At 43.4% G+C, this 20,324-nt stretch overlaps 1 protein-coding gene across 1 annotated transcript; it reads right to left on the reverse strand.

The window, feature by feature from the left end:
- Positions 1-2,048: 2,048 nt before the first annotated feature.
- LOC116986892 (tubulin alpha-8 chain-like) lies at positions 2,049-18,089 on the reverse strand. The gene is made up of 5 exons (XM_033042669.1): positions 17,975-18,089; positions 16,092-16,314; positions 7,590-7,738; positions 6,066-6,746; positions 2,049-4,474 (listed from the first exon to the last, which is right to left on the reverse strand). The coding sequence occupies exons 1-5, from the start codon at positions 17,975-17,977 to the stop codon at positions 4,181-4,183; spliced, it is 1,350 nt and encodes a 449-aa protein (XP_032898560.1). The 5' UTR covers positions 17,978-18,089; the 3' UTR covers positions 2,049-4,180.
- Between the last annotated feature and the right edge of the window lie 2,235 nt (positions 18,090-20,324).

A 20,324-nucleotide genomic window follows, 5' to 3' on the forward strand; every position in this document is an offset into this window, starting at 1 on the left:
CATCTGCCTGCCCTGGAAGACATCTCTAGCTCTCGTTGCCTGCAGAAGGCATCCTGCATCCTGAAGGACCCATCTCAACCCTTTGCCCTTCTGCCCTCAGGAAAGCGCTGCAGGTCCATCAAAGCACACACCACAAGACTAACAGTTTCTACCATAAGGCCATCACCACACTGAACTCTGCACTAAAAGAACATCCCCCATAGTCAATATTTATACTGTACAATACTACCTTTGTGCAATACTGATATATTAATTTATAATATTTATTTTTAAAATACTATTCTGTGCAATATCTTATATTCTGGCAATGACCTTCTGAGTGCAATATCTTATATTCTGGTAAGGGTGCATACGTAGGCATAATGTGTATGCTTTGGTGAATCTGTGTGTATGTGTCACAGTATGTGTACGTGATTGTATGAACAATTTTTATTTTTCTCACTTTTTTGCTGTTATTTTATTGTTATTTTTTATCTTGTACATTTGAGCTTCGCTCAGGCAGTGCAGCTGAATTTTGTTGTATGCACCACTATAATGACAATGAAGGCAACAACAGGACAACTGCTGAACCTCCCTCACCACATTGAAGATGACTTCGAGGGTAAGCTGATCACAGGCGCAGTATTTGTAGACTTGTGCGCAGCATATGATACTGTAAACCACCGTACCATGAAAGTCAAACTGCAACAAACACTACAGGACTCATCTTGTCCAGTTCATCATGACAATGATGGAGAACCGCCGCTTCTTCGTATGCCTGAATGGTCAGAAGTCGTTGGAGACGGCAAAAGAATGGTCTACCACAGGGTAGTGTCCTTGCCCCAACGTTGTTTAATATATTCACCAATGACCAACCCATCACCCCGAAAATTAGGTCATTTCTGTATTTATGCTGATGACTTGTGCATCGCAATGCAATCCTCAGACTTCAGCCAGATTGAGACCGTACTAGAGGCTCTCTGCAGAATATGACCACATACTACCAACAGATCTCCTTGCGCCCAAACCCAAGAAAAATGCAAAGTGCAGCTTTCCACCTCCAGAACCGTGATGCGAAACGTCAACTCCAGGTGCGATGGAATGATATCCTGTTGGAACACTGCAAAGCCCCAAAGTACCTAGGTGAGGTCCTCGATCGCACTTTATCATATCGCCAACATGTTGAGAAAACGAAGGCAAAGGTCAACACCTGGAACAATGTCATCGAAAAATTGGCAAACAGCTCATTTGGAAGTGACCCAACAACAATCCACAATGCAGCCCTGGCGCTCTGTTTCCCAGTGGCACAATATGCAAGCCCCGTCTGGAGCCGCTTTAAACATGCACGCAAGGTGGACTCTGCATTGAACACTGCCGGCAGGAAAACCACAGGATGCCTGAAGCTGACAAAGGTTGAACATCTGTACCGAGCTACGTGATCGGGCAGCTGCAGTAGAACGCTTCAATGCGGACGCAGACCCCCATCACCCCTTGCACAATCACCAACATGCCAAGGAACCCCTGAAGAGTCGGAACAGCTTCATGGAACTAGAGGCAACCGTACCAGGCACCAAAACCAAACAACAGGCGGCACCAGGACACCACCTACCTTATACTACCTGGAAAGCCCTAAACTGCCTCCGCACTGGAGTGGGACGCTGCGGACTCAACCTGAAGAAGTGGGGCCTCTTGAACTCTGACAAGTGCAATGTGGAGAGGTACAGACAATGGCCTTGCGGCGGAGAGGCATGCACTAGCGGAGGATCTCCAGAGGCACAGATGTGGCACTGTCTGTGGCAAAGCGATGGCAGAACGTCGTCTGACACACGAGAGAACAAATGACAATAAAGTAATAAAATAAAATCAGTCGGATTCTGGGTTCAAGCCAAAGGATGGGTTTAAACCTGCAGCCTTCCAACTGCATCTACTGTTCTACTGCAACATTGTGTACAAAACAGTGGTCATGAGGTATTTATAACTGAATACCTTAGCATACAGGAGTATAATTCATAACTTTTTTAGTTAATACGTACAATACTAATAAGGAGAAAGTATACTCTTTCCACAAGTAGATTAGCAAAATCATTTATTAAAAGTATGAAGATCTGAGCTGCTCAGATTCAGTAAGATATAAAGTACACTGTTGCTGAGCACTTGTCATGAAACAGCAAGGGTCTAACATGCGCAGGAAATCTAATATATTGTTTATGCACATCTGATGTTAAACTAATTGGTTCCAACTAAAACAAGATTGATTATTTGTTCTCTCTCTGGTGATTGAACATTAACTGTAGATCAACTGGTATATGGTCAGCATTGAGTCTGTGGGCCAAAGGGCCTGTTCCTGCGCTGTACAACAGCACAGGCTCATCACACTAAAATAATTTGTAGAGAAATTAATCACCCATGGTGTCCTGCAGAAAGCTCACCAAGATGTCAAAGCAAAAGGAAATATTTTGAAGGGCAAAGAATTGGTGCCCATCTCTGAGTGCGGGTATAAGTGCAGGAGACAAAACATTTGCAGAGAGTAGAAATGTCCCAAAATATAAAAACACAAAAATGAAGAGAGCAGCTGGAAATTAATTTAGGAGAAATTAACCACATTGTGAGATAATTGCCAACCCTCAGAAGATCCATGAAAACCAAACAGTAAATGAAAAGAATTGTTCAAATTCCTGTGAAAACTGCAACTGTTACTAAATCAGTGTTTAGATGAAAGATTACAATTTCCACAATTAAATAAAAAGGGAGGCGTGTGAGTTTTTACAAATGCTGACATTTTGTCCGTAACCGAACGCGATTGTGGATAGGTCCTGCAGAGAGGAGGTACAGAGGTTTAATCTCTAAACCTAAGTGAATAGATTAAGTGGAAAGAGACTCCTGACTGCTTGGGTCAAGGGTAAATGTCAAACGAGTAAAGTTTAAAAGGTAAATGTCAAAATCTTTAAGGTAAAGTTACCCGAGGTTATTTTCAGGAAAAGATCAAACTGTGCAGCATACTTGTACTTTCAGCTGTCCAACCTCAGGTGACCCAAAGACCTTTGCAACCAAAAACACTTGTAGATTTTGTAGGTGACTTTAATTTCCCCAATATTGATTGAGATACCCTAAGTGCAAGAGGCCTAGATTAGACAGATTTAGTGCATCCATGAGGGTTTCTTGAAACAGTATGTGGATAGTCCAACCAGAGGAGGGGCCATACTAAACCTTGCATTAGGAAATGAGCCTGGCTAAGTGATTGAGGTTTCAACGAGAGAGCATTTTGGGTACAGTGATCACAACTACTTACGTGTTGGGATAATTACGCATAACAATAAGTCTAGATATCTGGGGAAAATGTTAAATTGGGAGAAAGCAATCTACAATATAATTAGGCAGGAGCTAGGGAGAGTAAATTGGGAGCATGTGTTGTTGGGTAGGTCCACATGTGGGAGTCATTTAAAGACCAGCTGATCAGAATTTAGGAATATGCAGGTTCCTGTGAGGAGGAAAAACAAGGATGGCAAGGTTTAGGAATCTTGGATGACGAGATGTAGATACAGTATAGGCAAAAAGGAAAAAAAAATGAAGCATTTGTAAGGTTTAGGAAGTTGAAACCAGACCCAAATGAACTCTAACAGGAACCAAGATGGACTATGAAATGTCATGACAAGCAGTATTAAGGAAAATCCAAAAGCATTCTATTCATACATTAAGGCAAGGGAGTAGCTAGGCAGAGGTTAAAAGAGAGAATTTATGCCAGGAGCCTGAGGAAGGTGAGGACGTCAGAAGAATGTATTCCACAGTATTGGCTGAGAACAAATGTTTTAGGTTTGTCTCAGAAACTCAGTTTGACTTGACCTTGTTGCTTGTGGACATGTATTACTTCATTATTGAAGCCGTTAGTGATTATGTACAATCATCCGCAACTAAGTTTGAGTCATAGAGTATGGAAAAGACCCTTTGACCTAACTAGTTCATGCTGATCGTGCCCACCTAAGCTTTCCCATTTCCCTGCGTTTGACCCACATCCCTCTAAATCTATTGTAATTATATACCTGTCGAAATATCTTGTAAATGTTATTATTCTTTTCTGCCTCCGCCACATTGATTTATCCCATTAAAACACCAACAAACTTAAGGTTTATTCATTGCAGTTTATGCATTGCACAGTGAAAGTAACACAGCACTTGCATTGATTATAATGGCTGGAATGTGGTTTTCAGTATTCTTCATCGTCATCGTCCTGGTCCACAGTGTCTGCCCCCACTTCCTCGTAATCTCTCTCTAATGCAGCCAAATCTTCCCTTGCTTCAGCAAACTCTCCCTCTTCCATTCCTTCGCCCACAAACCAGTGGACAAATGCCCGCTTGGCATACATTAGGTCAAACTTGTGATCCAGACGGGCCCAGGCCTCAGCAATGGAAGTCGTGTTACTTAGCATGCAGACAGCACGCTGAACCTTGGCCAGGTCACCGCCGGGCACCACAGTGGGAGGCTGATAATTGATCCCAACCTGACAAGCAGAGGGGGAAAGTCAGCTTAGTTGTTGATAAAAATATAAAGTTGCTGGAAATAACTTAAACAGTGTTAAGATATTGTTGAGTTTCACGTAACTACCTTTGTACTAAATAAACCCGCTTCAATTTCACTTGTCTGCAGTTCCTGAAATTCTCACTCACCCAGTATCAATGTGAAGTAGTCATATAGCAGTGGCTCAGAATATTGGGGCCTCAAAGGTACTGTTATAAAGAAAAATATCAGAATGTTCTCATCATTGAAGCTATACTGACTTTTACTTTTGTTTATAGTTGGTATGAGTGGGTGACCAGTAATCAGTTAGTAAAAGCAGATTTTCCTGGGAATGATCCCTGGGATGGCAGGACTGTCATATGAGGAAAGATTTAAAAGACTAGACTTGTATTGACTGGAGTTTCAAAAGATGAGGGGATATCTTATAGAAACATATAAAATTATAAAAGGACTGGACAAGCTAGATGCAGGAAAAATGTTCCCAATGTTGGGCAAGTCCAGAACCAGGAGCCACAGTCTTAGAATAAAGGGGAGGTCATTTAAGACTGAGGTGAGAAAAAACGTTTTACCCAGAGAGTTGTGAATTTATGGAATTCCCTGCCACAGAGGGCAGTGGAGGCCAAATCACTGGATGGATTTAAGAGAGTTAGATAGAGCTCTCTAGATAGAGAGTTAGATAGGGGCTAGTGGAGTCAAGGTATATGGGGAGAAGGCAGGCACGGGTTATTGATAGGGGACGATCAGCCATGATCACAATGAATGGCGGTGCTGGCTCAAAGGGCCGAATGGCCTCCTCCTGCACCTATTTTCTATGTTTCTATGATCGTTCTGATCTTGGAAACCAGATAGATTTATCCAGGAGGTAACTTTGTTCTTTCAATTTGAGCAGCTGAGACAAAGACATCAGAACATTGACCTCCACCACCTCTGCTGCCCAAATCAGAGACTCCCGAGTGTGCAATGCAACCAAATGGTCAAATCTACCATGGAAGATGTGTGTACCACATGTAAGACCAGCAGACACGATCCTTCCCCAGTTGTCCTAGTGACCTGCCACATCTTACGATCATAAGACATAGGAGCAGAATATGCTCCACAATTCGATCATTGCTAATCGCAACCCAATTTGGCTGCCTTTTCCCCATAACCTTTGACAACCTGAGGATTGAGGTGAGAAAAACAAGAATCCTTCCTCAAAAGGTATTAGCAGACGTTGTTTTCGATGGCAATCTGACATACATTAGAACAAGAAACAGAAGCACATGGCAGGAGCATGGCTGATCTTGTACCTCAGCACTATTTTCTTGCACTAACCTTTGATTTCTTTAATATTGTTTCGCAATCTTGACACGTTTCCTAATATTCAAAAACCCATTAATCTCAGTGTTGTTATTGCTAATTAGTACCACCCTTGCCTGAAGCAGCGACTGGTATGACTTGTCCAGCAAAAGCCTGCCAAGCAAAGCAACCCTAAAATAGAATCCACTGATGAGCCTGCGGATTTGGGTTCTGCTTCAGTGAGGAGATACAAGGGCCAGGGGTGACACCTGGTTCCCTCAAGTGACAACACTCACCTTGAATCCAGTGGGACACCAGTCCACAAACTGAATTGATCGCTTGCTCTTGATGCTGGCAATGGCAGCGTTGACATCCTTGGGGACCACGTCGCCCCGGTACAACATGCAGCAGGCCATATACTTGCCGTGGCGAGGATCGCACTTCACCATCTGGTTGTTAGGCTCGAAGCAGGCATTGGTAATCTCTGACACAGACAGCTGCTCATGGTAGGCTTTCTCAGTAGATATGATGGGCGCATAGGTTACCAATGGGAAGTGGATACGAGGGTAGGGGACCAGGTTGGTCTGGAACTCTGTCAGATCTATGTTCAAAGCTCCATCAAAACGCAGCGAGGCAGTGATTGAGGACACAATTTGGCCAATCAAACGATTGAGGTTGATGTATGTGGGACGTTCTACGTCAAGGTTTCGGCAACAGAGGTCATAGATCGCCTCATTGTCCACCATGAACGCACAGTCCGAGTGCTCCAAGGTAGTGTGAGTGGTGAGAATGGAGTTGTACGGCTCAACCACAGCCGTAGAGATCTGAGGAGCTGGATAGATAGCAAATTCCAGCTTGGATTTCTTCCCATAATTGACGGATAAACGCTCCATCAACAGGGAAGTGAAGCCAGATCCCGTGCCTCCCCCAAAACTGTGGAATATCAGAAAGCCCTGAAGGCCCGTGCATTGGTCTGACTGCAAAAGAAAAGGGAGGCAGGTTAGACAGTCTGAAGAATTGGCTTTGCAGCTTGTTCACCAGAAAAAAAACTAAGGACATTAGCAACCTCTGGCAGATGTCGATTGCTCCGATAATGGAAAGGTCTTGTATAAGCAAAACAATTCTTGTCCCCAAACTTCAATTGCCCAAGCCTGGATATCAGAAATTATAACATCACTATGTCATGTTATTGAATGGTGATAGTTAAATGTTAACAAACCAGTGATATTGGAATTATTCAGAAGTCTATTCGGATGAGGATGAAGTTTTAAACAAAGCAATTGATTCAGAATAACATTCCTTCATTAAAGTGTTGTGCCTCATTCCTTGTTTTTTAAGATCCATGTCTGCGAAACCTGGGTGAGATGAGTGTATTTATTCCCCTTTCAGTCTGTGGTGGGACTGCTTTCGCTTCCAGAATGAATATGGGAAATTCCAAAAAGGACTGAAGTACAGCACAACAAGATTCACTGAAAGATACAACTTGGAAATAGACCCTACAACCACAGTCACTCTGTTATCCCACTTTCACATACACTCCTTTCTCACTCAGGGCAATTTACAGTGGCCAATTAACCTACAAACCTGCACATCTTTGGGATGAAACTGGAGCACCCGAATGAGACCCACTTGGCCTCTGGCACTGTGAGACAGCAGCTCTACCAGCTGCACCACTGTGTCGCTCAATGGATTTCAGACAGATGTTTGGAAGGACAGGATGGAAATGCCCCTCAATGACAGGGTTTTAAATGGAGTTCGACAGGAAACATGTCTCTCTGCATTTCATGCAACTTTCTACATTCTTCACTCTCCACACTCACCAACTTCCGGACACGCTCAAGGACTATATCAATGACCTCCTTTCCAACTGTGTAATGACCCCGAGCGTAGTTGTTGGCAGCATCTTCCTTGCCAGTGATTAGCTGCTCCGGGTGATAAAGCTGCTTGTAAATCCCAGTCCTGACCTCGTCTGAAGGGAACGAAGGAGAATCAATGGTTGAACCATGGTGCACAAAATAAGTGAATGATCAACACACCAGGAAAGGTGGCGTTGATTTGAATTCCATGGACACGATTTTTTTTGGTGCGTACAAGCTTGAAATGGGCAGTAAGCAGCTTGGATTCACAGCCTCCATGCACCCAAGGCAGAGCAGAGCAGAGCAGAAATCTCCCAGGGGAGAGCGAGAGATACGACAGAAAACTGGAGACTCGTGTTCAAGATGCTGTGTAAGGGTATCCCAAATATAAGCATTGTACAAACAGTATATTAAATAACTACTGTCAAACACCAAGAGCGTGTCAAGGGGACTGATTCAAAACAATAAATGTATGTTTTTATCTTAAGTAAATTAAACAAAATTTGTTGGGAGCAAATAAAAGCATGAACAACTCAGCAGGTCAGGCAGCATCTGTGGAGGGAATAGATGGACAACATTTTGCAGCAGGAACCTGTCAACTCATGGGAGTATGGGGGAGAATGCTGGGAAAGAGAAATGAGAGTTTGGTAAAGCCAGGGAAGTATTTGGTGGATACAGTGGAGGACGGTGATTGGCAGATTGGTGAAATAAGTGACAAAGGCTAGAAGTGAAAAGGAAAAAAGTGTGTTAGATAAGGGAATAAGAGGAGATATGCAATCTAAAGTCAGAGGGAGGGATATGGTTAGAAGGGGGAAGAGGAGATGGGGGAGGGGGATAAAAGAGAAATATGGAACTCAGGGATGGGAGGTGAGCATACAGAAAAGGGGAAGGGTTTCAGGGTTACTAGGGTGATATTACTTGAAATTCAATAATTGAATGTTCATACTGTTGGGTTGTAAGCTACCCAAGTGCAATAAGTGGTGCTGTTCCTCCAGTCTACATGAAGCCTCAATCTTGCAATGGAGAAAGCCAAGGACAGAAAGCTCGGTATGGGAATGGGGAGTTAAAATGGTCAGCAACTGGGAGCTCCAGCAGGTCGTGGTGGTCAGAGCGCAGACGCTTGGTGAAATAGTCACCCAATCCATGCTTAATCTTTTTGATGTAACGGAGGCCACATCAGGAGCACTAAAATAATAGATGTGGTTGGTAGAAGTGCACGTGAACGTCTGTCTCACTTGGAAAAGCTACTGGGGCCCCTGAAAGAAGAGGTGTAGGGACAGGTGTCATCATATCTCAGGAGAAGTCATTGTGAAGGATTTAAAAGCATAGGAGCTGCAGGGGGAGTGGTCTCTACAAAGGTTTTTTTTTTTGAAAGTCAAAGGCCATAGATGATAAATAGGTGTGAGACAAAAGGGTTGCAGAGTTGCAAATTGTGAAGACAGAGGAAGGAATCTAGGTGGAGTGGGCAAAATTGGTGCAAGTCTAGCTGGGGCAGAGGGGGGGGGAAGAAAGTCGGTGTGTGGGGGAGAAAGTGGAGGGGTGATGGTCAGAGGTCACCTAAAATTGGAGAACTCAATGTTCATCCCATTGGGTTGTAAGCTACCCACATGAAATACAAAGTGCTGTTCTTCCTGTTTGTGTTAAGCCTCACGCTGGTAGTGGAGGAGGTCCTGAAAAGAAAGGTCAGTATGGGAATGGGAGTTAAAATGATTAGCAACCAGAAGATCTGGTAAGGCTTGGCGGACCAAAACAATGTGTTTGGTGAAACAGTTGCCGAGTCTACGCTTGGGTCGCCGACGTACAGAAGGCAACAATGGGAACACCGGATGCAGTCAATGAGGTTAGCATGAACCTGTCTCGATTATAGGGCTGCTGGGTCTTTGGAGCCGAGCAAGGAAGTATATGGACATCCAGGAACTCCAGCAAACCTTCCAGGCGTGAACAAAGTTTGTGTGCACCTCCTCTAACCTAATTGACTGCATCCAGAGTTCCCTATGTGCTTCCTGTACATCAGTGAGGCCAAGCATAGACTCGGCAACCGTTCGCCAAACAGTTGTGCATATTCCACCAAGGCCTACCAGATCTCACGGTTGTCATTTTAAGTCCTCTTCCCATTCCCATATTGACTTCCTGCCCTGGTCCTCATCCATTGACAGAGTGCCGCCATGTGCAAACTGGAGGAACAATATCTCATATTCCGCTTGGGCAACTTGCCAACCAATAGTATGAACATTGAATTCTCCAACTTTAGGCAACCTCTAACACAAGGGTTCCCAACCTGGGGTAAATTTCACTTACCCAGGGGGTAAATTTCACTTACCCAGGGGGTAAATTTGTTGATTCTGGATTTGTACATATTTTTTCTCATTGACTAACAGTGTTTGGTTCTGGTATACCGGTATCTGTTCATCATTTGTTGTTCATAAATAAATGAAATAACATTGTTATGTGCTATTAAAGTTGCCGGGGGTAAATGGGACGAAAAAGGTTGGGAACCCCTGTTCTAACGCTACCCTCCCCCTCACAAACCCCTTTTCTTCCCACCCCCATCACCTGTGCCCCACTTAGACACGTGCCAGATTTGTGGTAACATCTTGGGTAAGGTTGGTTGGAAGTTTGGGAGAATAAAGGAGGTTCAGTGTAAATAGGTAGATTTGAATCCAAGCAAGTATGAGGTCCTTGCATTTTGGGAGGTCAAATGTAAGGGGAAGGTATATCGTTGATTACAAGGCACTTAATAGCTTTGTGTTCACAGAAAATCTGAGGATTCAGGTCCATAGCTCCGTGAAAGTTACACCACCAGTGGATGGTGTAGTAAAGATGATGTATGGTATGCTCGCTTTGATGGATCGGAGTATTGAGTATAAGAGGATGTCGTGATGCAGCTTTATAGGACGTTGCACAGCCCACATTTGGAGCATTGCGTGCAGTACTGGTTACCCCAAGAAGAATGTGGAGGCTAGGAGAGGGTGCATACGAGGTTTATCTGAATGCTACCTGGATTAGGTGGAATTGGCTGTAAGGGGAGATGGACAAACTTGGAATGTTTTTCCTTGAATGCCGAAGGTTGTGGGGTGACCCTAGAGTAGTATATAAAATTAAGGCATATGCAGTCTGAACACCCTGTTAATGGCAAAAACTAGAGGATGTAGATTTAAGATGAAGGGGGCAAAGTTTAAGGAGTTTATTTTAGACAAAGGGTGGTGGGTGTCTGGAACGCACTGCCAGGGAGGGTGGTGGAGGCAGATACGATAGTGGGATTTGAGGCTTTTAGATAGGCACATGGATGTGCAGGGAATGGAGCGATATGGATCACGTGCAGACAGATGAGATTAGTTTATCTTGGTATCAAATTTTGCACAGACATCATGGGCCGAAGGACGTATTCCTGCACCAGAGAAATTCAGCAGGTCAGGCACCATCTTTGGTGCCTCACCTGCTGGATGGATGACGTTTTAGGTCAGGACCCTAAAATCAATTGGGTAATGTTATTGGAGCAAAGAGGTGGAATTTCTGACATTTTTAGGAGAATTTCCTGAACTGCTAAATTTATGTTGAAATATTTGCTGAAACTGGATCTTGGGAATGAGGACAAAGTGAGAGAATGAGAACAATGTTTTGATAGGGCTAGGAATGGTAATGAGGAACCCAATGTAGAACTTCCTGACTGAAAGCAGGAAAATCTCAAGGGCAAGAGAGTGAACTGGCCTGGATGCAGTGGAGCCAAGGTCTGGCCGGTAAAACTGCAATGACACAATGAGAAGTCTTTCAAGAGAAGTTTTAACTACTTGTTTGGTTCATCCGAATGCCACAGCACTATATTCAGCTCCTTCGATCACAAATGAGGTAGAGAATAAGTTGATGCAACCAAAAGGACTTGTGTAGTGTAGTTCCATGATCCTGGGCTAAATATAAACAGCCAAACGGATAAGCGGAAAGGAAAACTGGAACAAAAAACAGCAGCTGTGACATGAAAAAGGAGCGCAAGAGTCAGTGTGTGAATAGTGTTTATAGTATGTGGGATCCTAAAACAAAGGCTGGGACTGATTAGGGACTAAGAGCATAATCCAAACAGAGGCAGAGCTGGAATGTTTTATGGGTACTTTGTATTGACTTTTATAAAGAAAACATGTTGCCAATATCTAAGTAGAATTGAAGGCAGTAGACAAGATAGGCAAAAATTAGGAGTTACTGGAAAAACCGGTTATGCTTAATTTGAATTATTCAAATGGCATAGATGAGATGTATTCTAATTTGCTGAGAGATATTGAGTCAGAGATGGCATCATAACTTTTAATCCTCTCAAATATACAGAGAGCTGATGGAGGTTCTGAAAATGGCATGTGTAAGACCTTCATTCAGACACTATGACATGTCAGACACAATCAGCTAAGTCACGGTGGAGAAGGTTTCAGGAACAAAAACCAGGAGAAACGTTAAAAGACACAAGGGGAGATCAGAGTTAATCAAAGCATGGTTTGTTAACGGCAAATCGTTTGACTATCCTGGTTGAATTTTCTGATGCAATAGAGGGTTGACAAAGGAAACACAGTAGATCTTGTCTACATTTGATTTTCAGGAAGTGTTTGACAAAGTCTACATAAAAAATTGATTTAAACAATTGAGGTCCAATATAGAAGCAGCATGGATAGTGAATTTGTTTATGACCAAATAAGATGGGATAATTATAGATGGTTGGCATATATTCAGTGAGCCAAAGCACCTGCTTCCATGCTTTATGAAGTTATGACTTTCATCAATAATTTACCATTTAGTCATTTTCTTTTCATCAAAAAATGACTAAATGCTAAATTATTGCTTTTCTAGATTTGTGAATGACAGGCAGTGACATTGTCCAGAGATTACCACCATATGTGCGTTTCAGTTGTGGATGTGTCCACATTTGGATACAAGACAAAGCTTGAAGGTGTAGCCTGCCAAAGGACATAGACTAATGGCAAAGGTAGACAATGACAATAAATATGATGCAGTAACAAAAAAAAAATGAGCTCTGTTCTAAAGGGTGTATAGAAACAGAGGGTGTATCATTGGAAGTGGCAGGACATGTTGAGAGAGCAGCTGGTAAACCACATGGGATCTTTGTGACATAAACACAAGTAGGCGTACAAAAGCAGGGAAGCTTTGTTAAACCATAATAGGCAGTGTCTAAACCACAACTGGAGACCTGCATCCCATTCTGGAAGCAAGCTGAGCCCCTGAGGAGGATGCAATAAAGATTTGACCTGGTAGCTCCATGGGTGAAGGGATTTCAGCAACTAGAAGCTTGGGTCATTCTCTCTAGAACAAAGTAAGTTGGGAAAATTGACAGATATGCAAGATCATTATTCTCATTTGCCTGGGCTCATTGTATATCATACTGGACTTGCTCTTTGACGCTCTGCTTAATCATGTACTGTCTTTCTGCTGACTGGTTGGCACACAACAAAAGCTTTTCACTGTACCTCGGTACACATGACAATAAACTAAACTTAAATGTCTCTTAAATGTAGTAATTATACCTGACTCCACCATCTCATCTGGCAGATATTAACCACTTTCTGTGTTAAAAAACAATTACCCCCTCAAATCCCTTTTAAAACTTATCTTAAAAATAAGCTTCCCCTTGAGATTCCCCTAACAAGGGAGAAACATTTCTGACTTTCTACCCTGTCTCATAGAGTCATAGAACATGGAGACAGGCCCTTCGGCCCTACTCTTCTATGCCATCTAAAATGCCCTATCTGTGCTAATCCCATTAGTCCAAGTTTGGCCCATATCTCTCTGTCTATGCCTCATTGCCACAGAGGGCGGTGGAGGCCAAGTCAATGGGTATTTTTAAGGCAGCGATTGATAGATACTTAATTAGTACACTGCCCTACTAAAGGAAGCAACTGACAGAAAGGCGTTTTCTTGTAAATGGGGAAAATGTGTTTTTCTTTCAGCTCTCTGTGATGGAATTTCTTACTTCTCTGGTATAAATATTTTCAAATTGTACTCAGAGAAGACTTATTTTGTTCAACATTGTGTAGATCTCAAATACCCTAAAACAAGCAATAACTCAATTTTGACAAAATTGTCCGTTGCTTCCTTTTGTCAAATTAGGGCAGTACAGGTGTCAGGGGTTATTGGGGAGAAGGCAGGAGAATGGGGTTAGGAGGGAGAGATATCAGCCGTGATTGAATGGCGGAGTAGACTTGATGGGCCGAATGGCATAATTCTGTTCCTATCATTTATTAACATATTTGTCTTAGACAGGGCAAACAGAGGAAAGTTTGGTGAGTAAGCAGATGGTAAGTAAGCAGATGGAAAGTAAGCAGATGGTGCAAAAGTCTAAGGGACAGGGCTGAAAGTTTAAAGGCAAAAGATGTAGGGAGGTAGAATTTTTATTTGTTTTCTGCAGCGATACTCTGGTACACACTGGATATTTGAGTTTGAGAAGTCAGCGGAGGATACTGGGTAGGCACATGCAAACATAATTTTGAGGGTTCAGAAAGAACAAGAGGTTTTCATTGAAAAGGTTGCTCATCAGTGGGCTAGCATGGACCTGAGTGGTCTCCTATTATGCCTGGGAGCAGGTTGATTAGGCAATACTTGTGCAACTTTAATAGTTCTTACCCTTGTTTTTGATGGCTCACTTCCACAGCCACACTTTCCTTCACAGACGCCTCCAGCTCTGACTCACTCCTTGTGGATTCCAACTTAAGTTCCACTCTTCACATTTTGGATCCAATCAAGATTTCAGGTACAGTTAAGAAATTAATTATTTTCCAAAACAACCCACTGTTCTGGTCTCCTTCTGAGATCCAGGCTCAATGTCATCCTTGGTGCACTCACGCTCTTGACTTCCCCCTCCAGAAACTCCTATAGATGCTCTCAGAGCTGTCCTAGTTCACATTTCTTCACTGCATTTGGTACCACAAAAGATTTTCTTATATTTTCTCAGGCAGAGATTACAAACTTCAAGTCAAATTCTTATATTTCTGCTGGTCTATGTTCGCTCTTCATTTTCCTCTTACCTTGCTTCCTTCTGCAGTCTGATTCCTTACTGTGTGTTTATGCCCTCTTCTGACCTTGCCCTCTGTAATCTTAAATGATCAGTCTTCAGATGCTTAAACTACACCCCACAAGGTTGATGCCAATGCTGATGCAGATGGTTTGCCCAATTCTATGCTTTTGTTTTGGTCCAGTAGTTTTGGTATGATGAATTGTTTGCTCGAACAGCCAACATTGATATGGGTCTTGGATCATCTGGACTAGATCACCGAGGGGCAGATTTCCATGACTGAATGAATTGTTGAAACAAACAATGTGATTCACTAATTACTTTCACGGCATCATTATCTAACACTAGTTTTCCTTATAAAAAGTTAATTGAAATATCCAAATTGAGGTCTAAGTTGGTGTGAGAGGTTTTAATCTCTTGATTCTGGATTGTTAGTGGGTAATTATTGGACCAGCAATTTATTACACTGTTCTGTAGCATCTAAGAAAAGAGGGCAGCACAGTGACGCAACAATAGAGTTGCTGCCTTACAGCCAGAGACCTGGGTTCAATCCTAACTATGGGTGCTGTCTGTACGGACTTTATACATTCTCCCTGTGACTGCGTGGGTTATCTCCGGGTGCTTCAGTTTCCTACCACATTCAAAAGGCGTTTAGTTTTGTAGCTTAATTTACTTCTGTAAATTGTCCCTAGTGCGTAGGATGGAACTCATGTATGGGTTGATTGTTGGTTGGAGCGGGCTCAGTGGGTTGGGCTTGTTTCCAAGATGTATCTCTAAACTAAACCAAACCAAAAGTGAATTTAAAGCGTCGTTGGAAAAACATCTAATAATCCAGAAATCCTGTCGGTCTGGCACAAAAGTTCAAAGAGTGTCAGGTTATTAGTTTTATTGGAATTCAATTAACTGAATTTTAATTCCTCAGAGCCATGATGGGATTTGAATCTGAGTGTCTGGATTGTTAATCCAGGCCTCCGGGTTACTGATCCAACAATTTAACCATTGTGAGACTATTCATAAAAGATTCAGGCTCAGAAGCAATTTCATCAAGGATTATATGACAGCCATAAAAAAAAGTAGAGATAAACAAGAGTATTTTTAGAATGGCACAGTTTAGCTAATGGAGTAATCAAATGTTCAAACAGTGGGTACAGTAGTTGTCTGAACTGTGGATACAGGTGGTGGGAAAGAGAGCTGCCAGATGGACACAAAGCTGCAAGAGTTGCCAGGATGTTTGAGGTTAACGTTAATTTTCAAAAATATAAGAATAGGTTTAATTTTAAAAGAAGGGTGAGCTTAGTAAAAGTTAGGGTTGAGAAGAATTGGGATGTCTTTATAAATACATCCTGAATGTTAACATGCAAGCAGCAGCAAGCATTGCGGTCAGCAAGCAACACGTTAGCCTTTATTGTTAGGCAATTGAAGGACAAGAACAAGGAGGCCATGTTGTACGACTTGAACTTTACCTATCACCGTGGGTTCCAAGTCCACAAAGATTGCACGAGGAACACGTCTTCCTGCTCCAGTCTCACTAAAAAAGGTGCTGTAGGAGTCGTCCACTTTGTTGGTGGGCTTGGTACTCTGCACATTTCCATCCGGTTGGATCCCGTGCTCCAGGCAATACAGCTCCCAGCATGCATTGCCGATCTGGACTCCAGCCTGTCCGATGTGGATGGAGATGCACTCTCTCTGTTGTTGGCAGTGGTGGAATAATAAACACAAAACAATCAGAGCAGTGTGGCACAATCCCTTCAATCAGCATGTTCTGCAATCGTTTAACCCACCATACACACCTGTCTTTGGCACCTTGAACACTCCAACCCACATCCATCCCTTTAATTGGCATCGTCTGCCTGTGGTTGCCAGGTGCAAAGGATCACTGCTGCTTAAAGTGGTCAAACTACCATATCACTGGTGGAGGGAGAAAGGCCAGTGCTTCTTCTCAACCTTCACTGGCACAGCATTGTGTAAATCTGGCTCTGCCTTGTGTGCCATTGAATGGCAGAGCGCAGCCAGATGAGCCATGACAAGTTGTGTCGATAACTCACAGGAACGTTTCACACTCACCCACCCACTTGATGGAGCAAAGTCAGGGTCAAAATGCCACCAGAGTACCTGCTCCCTCATTTCAAATGCAGCTGCCATTCTATGTGTCACTAAAACTGAAGCAATGTGTAGTAGAGGTCAAATAGTTTCCGCAGCTCCTCTAAATGCTCAGCCCGTTTGTATGAACAGGCCAGATGCAAATTCCTACAATGGACCTAGGGCTTAAAAATAGATAAAGTTGACAACAGTGTACAAGATCTTGCAACAAAGGTGCAATGAAGCTTGACTACGCATCTCTTTCCTGAGTCATGTGAGACAAATGTGAGTTGGGTGGGGAGGTGGATAGGCAAGGTAATTATGCTAATGCAAGGGAAAACTTTAGGGAAATGTGACAAATATTTTAGAAATCCTTGAGATCGAACAGGTTCACAGTAATTGAACGCCAAAACAAAAATTGCAGTTTCCTGAAATCTAAATAAAATCAATGCTGCAAACACTTTGAAGGCCAGGCAGCATCTGTGAAAAGAGAAAGAGTTAATGCTTCAGGTGAAAAGACCCTTCATTAGTATTGCACTGGAAAAGACTCCTAGAAATGTTCTGCTGAAGGGTCTGCAACCTGAAATGTTTCCAGCACTTTTTTTTTTGTTTGGGTACCAGCGTCTCAATTTTGAAAATAATTCAATATACGAATGCTTTTGAATCTGAAGTTGTTATTTTGCAAATATTTGTCAAATTTGTGTAATGTATTCCAATAGGTGTACAGTTGCTGTGAACAAGCCCCAACACAATCTGGGATGGGAAAGCAGCTCAACCAGTTGAGCTTGCCGTTTTTATCCACAAATACCCTGAGGGAAAAATGTTAACCCGTTCGCTCTTCAAAAGCTCAAATTCGCAAGAGGGCACGCGGTAGCCCAGCTGAAAACCCACCGGATCTTTACCGGAAAAGTCACCCTTCACTTTACAAGCTGGTTCACCTTTGGAATCACTGAACGCACCCGATGTTTTAGAAAGGAGGGTACAACTCCAGTCCAGAAACAATGGGCTGAGTGACAAAGGGTTCATGGCAGGGCTAGGACTGCAGGAATCCAGGTCTTTCCCATTTACCCGGCCCGAGGGAGACTCCCCTTCCCACCACCGTAGTTGGGGCTTGGTGTAGGGGCCACAGCCCGCTTTCACACACGCTCGCCCGGGCGGACCGAGGCTCCTGTGCCTGGGTGTAGCGCTGGGTAGGGGGGCACACCCGCGGACCGATGTCTCCGCCCGCCTCTCCGCGCGTTCGTCCGGAGCGCTGCCCACCACTCACCATGATGATCCGTCCGGGACTTTGGAATCTCAAGCAAACTCCCAGCTCGGCGCCAACTCAGCCACGGCGGGGCGGGGCGGGCCAGGGCGGGCGGAGCCTCACCATGTACCGGGCGCCGTCATTGGGCAGCTGAAGGAAGACGGGGTTCTGCAGCTGCCCATCCAACCAAGGCGTGTCAGAGGAGCAAGGCCCGGGCAGGAGCAAAGATCGTGCTATAAGATCTTTGGGCAGGAGGGGGTAGAAGTTGTTCAGGGGGAGGACAGGAGGAGGTAGAACGTGCAGGGGGAGTAAGAAGGTGCATGGGGATGGGAAAGGGAAAGGGAAAGGGCAGGGAGCGAGGAGGAGGTAAAAGTACTGGGGAAGAGAAGGTGCAGGGGGATGTGAAGGGAGGAGGATAGAGGGCAGGGGATGATGCAGGAACTGCAGATGTTGGTTTAAACCAAAGATAGACACAAATCTGACCTAAACTAATCTAATGCAATCTGTTGCCTCCACGGTTTTTACCAAACAGGATGGTCCCGTCTGAAATCCACATTAAATTCTTACATCTGTTGTCACCTTACACACTTGATAATATTATACTTAATCGCAGATTCTACATTCACTTTTCTAGATGTTAAACTAATTGATTTGTCTCATTCTGATACAATGGGCCCAGTGGCTGAAGCATATTTTCTCACGGTTTACCTCCCTCAAGTTTCCAGCAGCCCAGATGTTGGTTTACAAATTTAAAAAACTCACAGGCTGCGGGAGTAACTCAGCGGGACAGGCCTGTTCAAGCAATGTCTAATATTGCTTTATCTAAAATACTCTTTTTCTGATAGAACGAATTCCTCGCGTTCAAAACCAAGTCAGAACCGCCCATCGCTATCATGTTTCACACGGTCGGAATCCAAACGTCACATTCACTCCCCAGGTGCTGCGTGGCCCGTTGAATTTCTTCAACACTATGAGTTTAGCTCAAGATTCCAGCCATGTGGAACCATAAGTGATTCTAGGTTAATACTATGTCCACTTAAGTAGCAAATATAATCTCTTTGAGTGAGAGAGATAAAAAATATTGAGTTGCAGACTGATAGGGTCTTTTTCCACAGGTGCTGTCGGCTTTGTTGAGTGTTTTTAGTACTTTCTGGTATTTTTAAGCACAAACCAGTTCGAGTGGAACCAGATGTGTCATGTTGCTGAAATCGATCACTGTATGAAGGAAATATCAACATGACACAGGGTACATTGCAATGGGACCGGGCAAACTCAACATAGAACTGGGGGAGGGAAATCGTGTAAGCAAAGCAGTTCCCTTTTTGAGGACGTGATTCGCAGAATGAATGAGAGCAACCCCGTGGTTGTAGTTTATTTGGATTTTCAACAAGACCTTTGATAAGGTGCCCCTAAAGAGATTATTAAAAGGAATTGGAGCACAAGGTAATGGGGAATTTAAGATTTGTTTCTGGCTTTGTCCGTGGCAGGTCGTATCTTATGAACTTGATTGAGGTTGTTGAGGAGGTGACGAAGGTGAACGACGAGGGTAGGACAGTGAATATTATCTACATGGATTTTAGTGAGGCATTTGATAAAGAACTCCGTGATCATCTGATCCAGGAGAACATGATTCATAGCATCTCCGGTGACTTGTTTATCTGGATTCTGAGCTGGCTTTCTGATAGTAGACTGTAGGGTGTGTGGGACAATAGTCAGACTGGATGGTTGTGACCAGTGGAATTACGCAGAGATCTGGGCTGGGACCCCTGTTGTTTGTGTTGTATATAAACGACTTGGGTGTAAATGTAGATAGGCTGGTTGGGGCATTTGCAGCCAACACCAACACTGGTGTAGTTGGGGACAGTGAGGAAGACTGTCAAAGTACACCGCGGGATTTCGCTCAGCCACAGCAATGGGCTGAGAAATGACAAATGGAGTTTAACCTGAGCAAGTGTGAGTTATTGCACTTTGGAAGGTTGAATCTAAGGGGGAAATATATAGTTATTGGCAAGATGTACAGAAAGATATTGTGGTCGTTGTCCACAGCTCTCTGAAAGTGGCAACGCAGGTAGATTGAGTTGTAAAGAAGGCACATGGTATGCTTGCGTTCATAGATCGGGGCATTGAGTATGATGAACATTGAGGATTGTTTACATATTCTGTTGTGCTGCAGCATGTAAGAATTTCATTGATCTATCTGGGACATATGAAAATAAAACACTCTTGACATGCAAGCAGAGATCAGTATGACTTGGCATCATTTGGCATGGATATTGTGGGCCAAAGGGCTTGTTCCTGTGCTGTACTAATCTAGATCAATAATTTAGAGACAATCACATTAAATGTTTCTAAATTTGCTGATGATACATGT

Source organism: Amblyraja radiata, chromosome 24 (assembly GCF_010909765.2).
Source record: "Amblyraja radiata isolate CabotCenter1 chromosome 24, sAmbRad1.1.pri, whole genome shotgun sequence".
Lineage (NCBI taxonomy): Eukaryota > Metazoa > Chordata > Chondrichthyes > Rajiformes > Rajidae > Amblyraja > Amblyraja radiata.

What these genes read in the sequence shown, in the direction of transcription:
- LOC116986892 (XM_033042669.1), bottom strand. An exon ending in CTTGGAACCCACGGTGATAG is followed by an intron (nt 7,739 to 16,091) that starts GTAAAGTTCAAG and finishes CGTTCCCTTCAG; the next exon opens with ACGAGGTCAGGACTGGGATT. An exon ending in TTGAGCGTGTCCGGAAGTTG is followed by an intron (nt 6,747 to 7,589) that starts GTGAGTGTGGAG and finishes TTTCTTTTGCAG; the next exon opens with TCAGACCAATGCACGGGCCT.